The 10,878-nt window shown below is 41.1% G+C and overlaps 1 protein-coding gene across 1 annotated transcript in view; it reads right to left on the bottom strand.

Annotated features, from left to right (window-relative positions):
* Positions 1 to 2,496: 2,496 nt before the first annotated feature.
* Positions 2,497 to 10,878, bottom strand: part of LOC113448505 (rho guanine nucleotide exchange factor 40) — a 47,117-nt gene continuing 38,735 nt past the window's right edge. The window contains exons 13-19 of the mRNA XM_026719222.2: positions 9,183 to 9,269; positions 8,596 to 8,820; positions 6,635 to 6,796; positions 6,184 to 6,346; positions 5,204 to 5,356; positions 5,011 to 5,117; positions 2,497 to 3,606 (exon numbers count right to left, since the gene is read on the bottom strand). Of these exons, the coding sequence (XP_026575007.1) occupies positions 3,511 to 3,606; positions 5,011 to 5,117; positions 5,204 to 5,356; positions 6,184 to 6,346; positions 6,635 to 6,796; positions 8,596 to 8,820; positions 9,183 to 9,269 (993 nt within the window). The 3' untranslated portion in view covers positions 2,497 to 3,510. The remainder of the gene's footprint in view (positions 3,607 to 5,010; positions 5,118 to 5,203; positions 5,357 to 6,183; positions 6,347 to 6,634; positions 6,797 to 8,595; positions 8,821 to 9,182; positions 9,270 to 10,878) is intronic.

Raw genomic sequence — 10,878 nt, 5'->3', positions numbered from 1 at the left:
TAAGAACAAACTAAATGAACCTGGCTGTTTATATTCCAGTTGATAGAGAATCAAGATGTGAAGAAAATGCTAAATTGACTTTGATCAGAGAAAAGATACTATTCGTTTCTTGTTGACTAGACTTTTCACACGAAATAGAAAAAATGATCTTATGATTTATTATTTTGATTAGACAGGATATAGAAAGAAGAGAGTTATGTACAGTAAAAGGAAAATATAGAGTTATAACTGCAGTGAATAAGATTGGAAGCTATTTGTGTGAAGAAAAATACAGTATTGTAGCTTTTAGAGCTGAAGGACAGAAATGATTATTGTTTCAGCATTCTAAGAAGTATAATCTTGTTAGGCAACTCTGATGAAATATCAGCTCTCTGTTTAGTACTTACAATGCCTTGCATTTATCGTAGGTACTGTAATAACTAAATCACTTCTCAGATAGATTAAAATGTGCATAATATCCCCATATTTTATTTTCCCATGAAAATTGGGCCTGGAAATGCTGAACATTCCATTCCAATATTGATTTATCCATTCTGATTTTTCAAAACCAGCAGAATTAAAAGCATTCCCCATCTTTACAGCCCACAAAGCAATCACAATCTTCATCAAATGAGTCCCCATCTTATTTGTTGCTCAGTATGTAGCACTGAAATTTAACGTAGAATTTGAAACCAGTATATGCATAAAGCTGTAGATGCCACAAAAATCTGGGCTAAATACATATTAATGACTGGATGTTAAAAAGTTCTTTACTCCCAACAAAACCTTATTTCTCGGTTTCCCATTTTGTTTAGGCATTATTTAGAGGAGGGGGAGCAGGAATTTTCTCAATTATATGCTGCAGTTCCCTCCATTTAAGCATGGAGTGGCCCAAATATGGCAGAGGGAGAGAACGTCATCTGATTTTAGCAGCAAAAAGAAATCTGGGGTAAGAATACTGAATCCTGTCCTGTATTCACTATCAATCACTTCCACCACTGGAGTTACTCAAAAATTCAAAATAGGCATTACTCTTAATTGTATATTAATAACCCAAATACAGTTTGTATTTTAATACTAGCAGGAGGCATGGGGGAAGAGAGTCACTGGGACTAAATTACACAGGGAAAGACAAACAGCCAGAAGGGAAACAGTTCCAATTGCTACCTGGAGAAACTTTTTCTCTATATAATAGAGTTGAGAAATAGATGTTTTTCACTGAGACTACAATTCATGAAAAAAGTAAACCTCCTTCATGTTGGCTCTATTGACTAGGTGTGCATATACAATAAAAAGATGCCTTGTTTCCTATTTACTTAGTAGACCTATCTGTTTAGGGCTTTGAGCAGGGCAACAACACAAGTGATTTGCCATGGTCTTCCAGAATCTTTTGACTTCCCAGGCTTACCTGTATCCCTAACATTTCCTGGTAATCCCTTCCAGGTTTCCTAACTAGATCTGAATTAGCTTAACTTACTATGGTCAGCTCGATCTGCAACTTAAAACAAAAACAAAAGTTATGAATGCAACTGGGGTAATTCTAATGTGACCCTTTTAAGAAGAAACTACATACTAAAATAATATACAAGAAGATACAAACAGTTTTCAAGACACAGTTTGTATGTGTCTCACCAATCAGTTGGCAGAGTTTTAAGCATCCCATCTAGTTGCTTCTTCAAGTTGCATAGTTCTGATATATCTTAAATCTTTATGGACAGCATGGTGATAATTAAACTTCATTGATGCCTCTTTAATAAGGTTTAAGTTTTCAGCACCATAATTTATGCTGGTCAAACAAATGAGCAGCAGGCCCATCCAAAAGTGATTATAAACAAAAATACTTCTGCTCCAAAGAAGGGGGAAATTATTACAGGTCCGCATTGCAATCCTTTCAGTCAGGGGAACTCAGTATTTTTAAAAAGTAGAAGAGAAGTCATGGCACAATATATTTAGTGGCTTTTATGGCAGTATTCAAATGTCTACTAATACTGTTCAGTCTCTGTGCATTATACCAAAGTTACGAATGTATATTCTACATTACTTCTTGCATCTTACAATTTGTTTGCTTTTGAAAGAATAATACCACAATAGATATGACCAATATTGAACTGCCCTTTGAAAATCATTGGGACAAGTGCAAGAATCTTAATATGGTTCTACCTCAGTATCACTTTTTCTATGTGTGCATAAAAGAAAGTCCTATATCAAATTACTACAGGATATATAAAAAGAGACAAATGCCAAATAACTCAACTTACCAAATAAGAAAAAAAAAACCTGTATCCAGTAGTACAGTCACATTTCTCCCCCCCCCTCAAAAATTAGAAACTCTTGATCAATTCTATATATAGCACCATTTGTACTTCTTTATAGATTATTTCCCCCAATTAGTTACAGAAAACTGCATGTAAAAAAACCAAACAAGTAAGCCAACTTTATGCTACAGGGAAAAGCAAACATCCCTCTCTCCAGTCTTTGATATTTTCACTCACACTGCAATATATTTTCACATGGAAATTGATTGGTTGGTTATATTATTTAATCATCTCAAAAATAATCTTGAAAATAAAAGATGTATATTTGCAGTTCCAGCATCTCTTCCTTATGCTCAAGATAATCATGGAACAATTATTCTTATGTTTCTTCAAACTGCGAGAATGTGGGGGTATAGCATTAACCAAGTACTGTTCATCAAAACTCCCTCCATAGAAATATTAACAAACATAAAATAGATAACTAACATATCTTAAGTCTCCTTGCCATGCCTGTTACTCTACAAAATAAGATGCAAAATAAAAAATCCCAATATTAAATTGACAAGCACCTCCTTTGCATTCTAAAGTGGCACAGTCCCAGAAAAAGTGTTGTCTTGTAACGGTCTATGGCACTGTGCATACTGTACCTCATTCTCAAACTGTTGTATTACTCGTCTGATCTTGAGTAACTCAGCTAAAGATATTTGATCCTATTTTAGAAGGGGGTACTTCTATATATGGTAATCACATACCCCTCTATGTAGCCCAATTCCCCTCTTTCTTCCTTTTACTTTAGAATTACCTTGGAGAAAATTCAGGAAATGGATGCTGTAGTTGCCTAACAACTGCAGCCTAGACTGAAACCGTGACTAGAGATAGGACAACCAATAAATGCACAGATCCATACACTCTGGGTGTTACCCCATTTGATCCTCAATAGAAGATGATTCAACCCACCAAGTTCCCTCTTTCCCAGCAACTTTTAATTTAGGTGAACCTGGGAGTTTCTTGGTTGAGCTTCCTTGCTTGATAGCCTCTTTTAAGTGTGAAGTTGACCAAAACACTCCAAGAAATTCACAATCCAAGAAAATGGCAGAAAAGGCACTCAATGAGTAGTAATCAGGCAGGACATGGAAATCCCACAGTAGGATATAACCAATCTAGATGCTTCTGTGGAGTGTTAGCAGAGCCTTCAGGAAATGGGTAGGAGCAAGTCACAATATTGTTGAATATGACCATCCATTTGTGTCCCAATTCCCAAGTTTTTGCAAGGATCTCAAACTGTCCTGTTCCCAGAGTCCCTAGGAACTGAATCTTGCCGTCCATGGCTTCCCGAAGAAAAGAGTTTCCGATGCAGGCTCCACACCCAACGCTAAAAAGAAAAGGCAAATCAGATTCTAGAAATTCATAAAAAAATGTAAATATGTCTGTTGAACATCTATTCTTCCCTGTTAAGTATTTAATCTGCACATACTTTATATTTGAATCTTATTCATTCTCACATGAAATTTAATATGAGGTTTAATCCTTAATATCATTATGTATTAAATAGTACATAGCACTAATTAACATGCAATTAGAAAGCAGCACTTCGTAGCACTTTTTTTTTTTTAGCATGCTATCCATAGCATTTCAGCTCAGTTGCTTTCTAACTTGATCTCCTGCAGATACGTTCCATTTCTACTATTATCAGCTCCAATCAGCATCAGCAAGAGATGATGAAACTTGCAGTCTACAATACTGGGTGGCATCAAGTTGTTCACTATGTTACAACAACTCTGCAAGTTTGGTTGATATTGTTTCATTATCCAGATGAAGGGCAAGAAAACTCAGCTCACACTGTTAGCCATTATGTTAGCCAGCTGCATAGATATTAGAAGGTTTTTAAACAGCAATAGTGATATAAAGACAACTGCATAGCAGTGGCACACAGGACAGAGAAGCTATAGGACGGTGGAACACAAAAGGAAGAGCACCTGGACACAGAATCACTCATTTAATAGGGATGAAGCAGACATCCTGAAGTATCCCTGTAATATAGACTGAAAGAAAGGCTCTTGGGAATATTATGTGCTGCAGCTTAGGGAAATGGGGGTGGCACGGAGCAGATACAGGAACGTAGTGGGAGGTTGCACAAAGGCAGAAAAGTTTGGCGGGGTGGGCTGTACCTGGCTGCCCCAACCTCAGAGTGGGGTCACTGGTTCGCCGGCAATGCCAAAGCTCTGGCAAATAAAGAAAAAAACAAGCCATCAGAGATGGCCTAGTGAACCTTGGAGAGGAAGGAGTGGAATAGCTGAATCATACTATTTGGCATACAAAACATAACTCTTCAAATGGCCACCAGTAACAAAGATGGGTCTTTCATAATTTTGTGAAGGGACAGAAATGGCAATGATAGGTGAAAAGTCTTGCGGGGCACTCTTTCATTCAGGGCAGCTCACATCCTTAGTAATGATCTCTATAATCAACAGATTCAACAGCTAGAAATTTCTCTGATTCACAGTATTTCAGGTCGCAGTTACTTTTCCCCAGGGAATGAGAGCGGGGGGGGTCACTTCTAGGGGCTGTTGATTATAATAATGAGACATCTGGGTTGAGACCCTCCCTCTATATGTCTTTGAAAGCAAAGTTAATTCAAATAGAATGCCAGTCCAGCACCATTTCCCTTTCCCCACATAAAACCTGAAATAATACGGTCAGGAAAAGGCATGATCAGGTTAATGAAAGAAATACAAATCCTATCACCAAAAAACATTTCAGCACTAAGTAAACTCACCGACTGATGGTGTCCTAAAGCAGAACTGCTGCCAGGCAATGAACTTCTCCCCTGCCTAAGTGGTTCATGGTGGCTTGGGGAGGCTCCCTCTGACCCAGAGGTGTGAGCTGAGGGGAACACAGAACAGAGTTAAGCACCAGCAGAAGCAATTACTGATCTCTTGAGAGGGTTGATAGAAGAATAGTGATGCTACCTCTCGGGATGGGCTTGACATCTAAGTCCCATTCCTCTTCCTCAAAGTGGCCAGGGAGTGACAAACCAGGAGGGGGACCAGGGCCAAGACCCAGAGGAGCTAAGCGCTGAGAAGGGCAGGAGGACAAGCTCATTGAGACACTTGGCTGGGCAGCTAAGAGAAGTGAGAGGAGGGAAAAAAAAGAGACAAACATCCAAGGCATTTTGATTCAGCAGCCCTGTCCTTGAAAAGACCTCTCCCTCTAGTGTTTGTTCTCATCTCACAAACAGAAAATGTTATTTCAACCACATTTTTTGTGGCCTTTCTCCATCTTAAACTCAAGTCAGCCAAAATATTTTGGTTCGCTCTTTGCTTTCTGATTGCAGATAAAAAGGTTCTGATATTGATCCACCAGTTTTCATTGTTTGGAGATCTATTTACACTCTTCTCTTCCATACAATTCTTCTTTTGTGTATAGTAAAGGCAATAAAGCTACATTTACTTAGAGTTAATGCATCACTGCACTGTCTGTTCCAGTCTGCTTGTTACTGCTTTTTTCTTATCAGTTCTGAAGCAGCCAACTGCTTGAAATGTAAGGCCCCATCCACAGACGTGCAACTCCTCCCCCAAAAAAACAAAACAACAAAACAAAAATGGGAATGTATCAAGATCAGGCCTAACTAGAAACCTCAGTCACGATGATGCTGGGGATCAAATGACATCATCAAAAGTGTACCTTTGTTTCAAACTCCCTTGATCGCACAAAGTAGCATTTATTTTGCCTGACAGATCTAGTTCTTTAAATGTACGGGGATAGTGACACTAGATAACTGCACTGTCTTTCAAAATAAATTTATTGTTAATCTTTGACATAGATTTTATGCAACTTTTTCTCACTTTCTTTTCTTTCAAGAATAAAAGATTTTAAGAACCCCAACCCACCTACCGCAGCAAAACATTCCCCTGTTGAGCTGACCATCCTCAGTTAGGCATGCTCATACCTTGTCTCCAGAGCAGTTGGGCTATAATATTTGTCCACTGATGCTTGACTTCAGCAGAGGCTGCTTGCAATGTATAGGCCTGCCGGGATGATCCCCTTCCGAACCAAAGCTCAAAACGTAACCCACTAGAACCCACGCTCTCAGTCAAACCCATGGAAGCAGTCTATATGAGGAGAAGAAGCCATAGAAAATGTGGCAGTGTTCACAGTTCATAGTCAGATGCAATGTAATCTGGTTTTCATTTAACTGTTCTGCAGTAGCAATCAGTTGTAACTTATGCAATAAATCATTATTAAACACATCGTTCACTGCACTATAATGAACCAGATCTCTTATAAAGCCATCTCATTCCAGACAATAATTTCATCAGTGTGGATTAAAATAACCCCAAATTATACTTCCAGCCCCTAAAGCCTGGGAAAATATTATTCAGGATAATCACTTTACCCACCTGCAAGGCCTGTTTGCAGACATAGCCACCCTCAGCTCCTTTACATTTGGTAAAGAGTAGCAACTGCTCAAATAGGAAAACATGCCGCTGGCATTTACGGCGTCCAGACAACAGAATGAGTTCACCACGCTGAAGCAATGTCCCTTGTTCTGACAGTTTTATCTGCAAAGGAGCAGATAAAGGTACATATGAAATTAAGATTGCCATTCCCTCCAGTTCTCAGGAGAGGCGAGAGTGTTAGTTCCCCCTCAATTTGCCCACCAGAATTTTTGTGTTTGCTGTTTTTAGTATTTAGAGCTTTGCATAGTCCAGGGGTTGGCAATGTGCGGCTCCAGAGCCACCTGCTGAGGCTCCCTGTTGGATGATCTCACCACTGGCTGGCCCCACCCCTTGCCCTCTACTCGCAGTCACTCCTCACCTGAGAAGGGAAGGGTGACGGTGGCGAATGGAATCTCACTCCGTATTCCAGAGCAAGAGGGAAGCGACCCTCTACTAGCCTCTTCTTCCAGCTTTTCTTGGTGCTGCACACTCCAGGGAGACACATGACTTTCTTTCTGCCCCGAAACACTGGGCTGTCTGCAGCCGATGCTCCATGTTGTAATGGGCTCCAGGAGGAGGAGGGGCGCTGCAAGAGCAGCAAGAAGGCCATGGAGGCGGCGAGAGCAGCGGTGTCAGCTGCAGCCGGCCCAGCCAGTGTCTCGGGACAGAGAAAAAGCCACACATCTCCCCATATTCCACTCGCTATCTCCATGGCCTGCTTGCTGCGCCTTGTGCACCACACTTAAATTTAGCATGCTTCACAATGGGGGATACAGCATGCCCTCCTGCTCCTGGAGCCCATTATGATGCAGAGCATCAGCTGCAGCTGGCTCAGTCAGTGTCTTGGGGCAGAGAGAAAATTTTGTTGCCTCCCCAGTACATGCAGCAAGAAGGGCCGGAAGAAGGGACAAGTAGAGGGGCGCTTCACTCCCGCTTTGGAATTCGGAGCGAGTCTCCACCTGCTGCCGTCACCCTTCTCTTCGCCAGGAATGAGTGGGAGGGGAGGGTGAGGAGCGGGGCGGGGTGGGGCAGGCCCAGCCACTGGTGGGGTCAGCTGACAGGGAGCCACAGCGGTGGACAAAAGAGCTTCATTTATTTGGGAACTTGAAATGACTTCATTTAAATCATATGATAAAAAGCACTCGAAGAACATCCGCAAAACAAAAAACAAAACCCAACCACTGCCTATTTTTGGAAATGGTTCAAGAGGGAACACACACATACACACACACACACACACACACACACACGAGATATGAAAGAGAGAAAAAGAAATTAAACAGGGAGAGAAAGAAATGAGAGAGAGAAGAGAAAAGAGATGAGAGAGGGAGAAATAGGGAGAAAGAGATGAGAGAGAGAGGGACAGAGAGAGATGAGAGGGACAAAGAGAAAGAAAGGGGAAGAAAGATGAGAGAAAGGGAGAAAAATGAGAGAGATGTGGGAGAAAGAGAGATGAGAGAGGGAGAGAGAAAGACGGAGATGAGAAAGAGAAGGAGAAAGAGAGAGAAAGAAAAAGAGATCAGAGAGACAGGGACAGAGAGAGAGGGACGGTGGGAGGGAGTGGGAGAGAGAGGTTTCCCAGAGAAAAGAAAATACCAGAAGCCACAAAACCTGGATAGGTGTGGCTTGGGGAGGTCATGTGACTGGGTGGGGGTGAAGGATGTCAAATTGGCCACGCCCAGCAAGGTTTTGTGGCTCACGGTGTTTTCTTTTCTGTGGGAAACACGTTCTTTGCGTGTTTAAGGTTGCAGGCCCCTGGCATAGTCCAAGGACTCAAGAGTTTGGCAACAGCACAGAACTTTGCAAGTGTCAGAAAGGATTAAACTGATGGGTTTAGACAGGTGTCATGGGAGGAAATAGCACACAACAGTAAGCAGCCGGGAAGATGCAGCACCAGGTGATGGAAGTGCCCATGCGCTCACCTCGCAACCTCGGATATGCTCTATGGCCAGTAAGTCTCTGCCTCGCTGCTCCTGTGCCTCCAACAGTTGCTGGGCCTCCTGTAGGGCTTGGCGGTCAGGCCCCTGCTCGAGCTCACATTCATGTAGAAGTTCACCCAGGAAGCGCCGGTACCGCTCCAGTTGCTCCAGAGGCACCTGTAAAGTGTATGCTATTTGTCCATCCTCACGTGGCTCCATCAAACCTTTCTGCAGGAAAAAGATGATAAAAGCAGAAGGCTAGAATCAAACACTAGAAACAAACCACTCTGGTGTTACCTGTTATACCAACATTCCCTGAAAAACCCCACAATTCAGATCTCTACAATGAATGAAACTATACAAATGCCTCAAAGTCAAGCTTTTGGGGGTGGGGGGGTGTCAGCAGGCTGTGCAGAATCAGACTCTCAATGCAACTATAAATATGCCAACCTCAGGGACACCTGATCTAATGAATAAAAAGGGCCTCTTATGAACAGAAGCAGTTTCTTTAGCAGTCAAGCGATTCATCCGGCCTTTCAAGATAAAAAGGGAAATTCCATCTGTCTGCCACGTGGCCGCGGCTCATTTACCTTGCCAGTGCTTCGAAGCAAAGCCAGGGCAGCCTGGAACTTGTGGTGATCTTTGGCATAGGTTGCATACAGTTGCAGCTCTTCTCTCTGAAGGTAGGAAAGAGAGAGAGAGAGACAGAGAGAGACAGAGACTCTCTCATTCATCAGTGGAGCAACAGTCAGGCAAATTCCAGGAAAACTGGCTACTGGAACAAAATCATCTCTCTAGCTTGTTGGACAACGTATGTTGTTTTTTCCCTTATTCCCTCCATTCTTTGTAAGACAAATGTTACCTCAAGAAAGCTCAAAACAAAGACTGCTGTCTCTTTCTCTCAGCCTTGCTGCTTTTCAATTCCATGCATTAATTATGGAATTAACATTCCTTATCAATTTATTTCCATGCTAAGGATAGCTTGTCCTGATAATTTGTACTGTCAGACTTATAAAGGCGCAGGAGAAAACATTTTAATAAGGTGATAGGCTCTTTGAAAAAAAGAGGTATTTTTATTAATAGAGAGAAACAAAAACTTAGCAGGCATGTAGGTGAAGGTTTCCTATAATAGAACAAAGAACATGGAGAACACAAGAATGTATAATTCTGACAAAACAGAAGGTCAATGCTTTGGATCGAAAGGCTTTCCCAAACAACAGACCAGAAAGAGAGGCAGTTTGGCCATTATTTTGCTTTCTGAATAGCCTTAAAAAACAAAGATAACCTCAATTTTTTTTTAAGGGAGGGTGCTTTTACTTAGCTTTTTAAAGATGGACAGCTATGCATTTACTTTGAAACAGACTGATATATCTTCAGGAATATTAACTATTTATCCAGCTGCTGTATTGGAGACTGAGGTTGTTAGTTTAATTAATTTGAGTTAATTTATTCTAGCAGCTCCCTCTGCATGCAGAAAGCAACTAAAGGTTGGAGCTACCATATCTTGGATACAAAAATTAAGATGGCCACTACACAGCAGCAAGGAGGAAGTCTTCTGTACTTCTTTGCAATCATCCAGTGATTGTCTGTAGCTTTGCAGCCCAGATCTGGTAGCCTTATCAAAAAGTTAAAGACAAAAGAAAAAAAAAGAAAAAAAGAAGGCTAGAAGTTGAGAGAACAATGACAGTCAACATTGTGATATCGGCAAACTACTTATGTACAGGTAATCTTCAATTTACAACCACAACTGAGCCCCAAACTTCTGCTGCTAAACAAAAGAAGTTATTGAGTGAGCTTTGCTCCATTTTATAGCCTTTCCTGTCACAGCTGTTAAGAGAACACTGCAGTTGTTAAATTAGTAACACAGTTATTAAGTGGATCTGGCTTCCCTGTTGATTTTGCTTGTCAGAAAGTCATAAAAGATTATCACTTGATCCCGGGACACTGCAACCACCATAAATATGAACCAGTTGCCAAGCATCCAAATTTTTATCATGTGACCATGGTAATGTTGCAATGGTCATGTGGAAAATGATCATAAATCACTTATTTCAGTGCCATTGTAACTTCAAACAGTCACTAAATGAATGGTTGTAAGTCAGGGATTTTTGAGAGTCATGCTCTACTCAATGGAGATTTTACCTGTTATTAAGGACTTACGTATTGATATTTTGAAAGCCAGGATGATTCACTGGGTTGGCATCAGATCCACCCTGAGCTACCAATATTCACTGGGTGACCCTGGACTCTCCTCAGTCCAATTTGCCACTAGTTGTGGGAAAAACA

The sequence above is a fragment of the Pseudonaja textilis genome, chromosome Z (genome assembly GCF_049901715.1).
Source record: "Pseudonaja textilis isolate UNSWEBS1 chromosome Z, rPseTex1.2, whole genome shotgun sequence".
Lineage (NCBI taxonomy): Eukaryota > Metazoa > Chordata > Lepidosauria > Squamata > Elapidae > Pseudonaja > Pseudonaja textilis.
The sequence above is the reverse complement of the archived record's forward strand: the minus strand, read 5'-3'. Positions and strand labels throughout refer to the sequence as shown.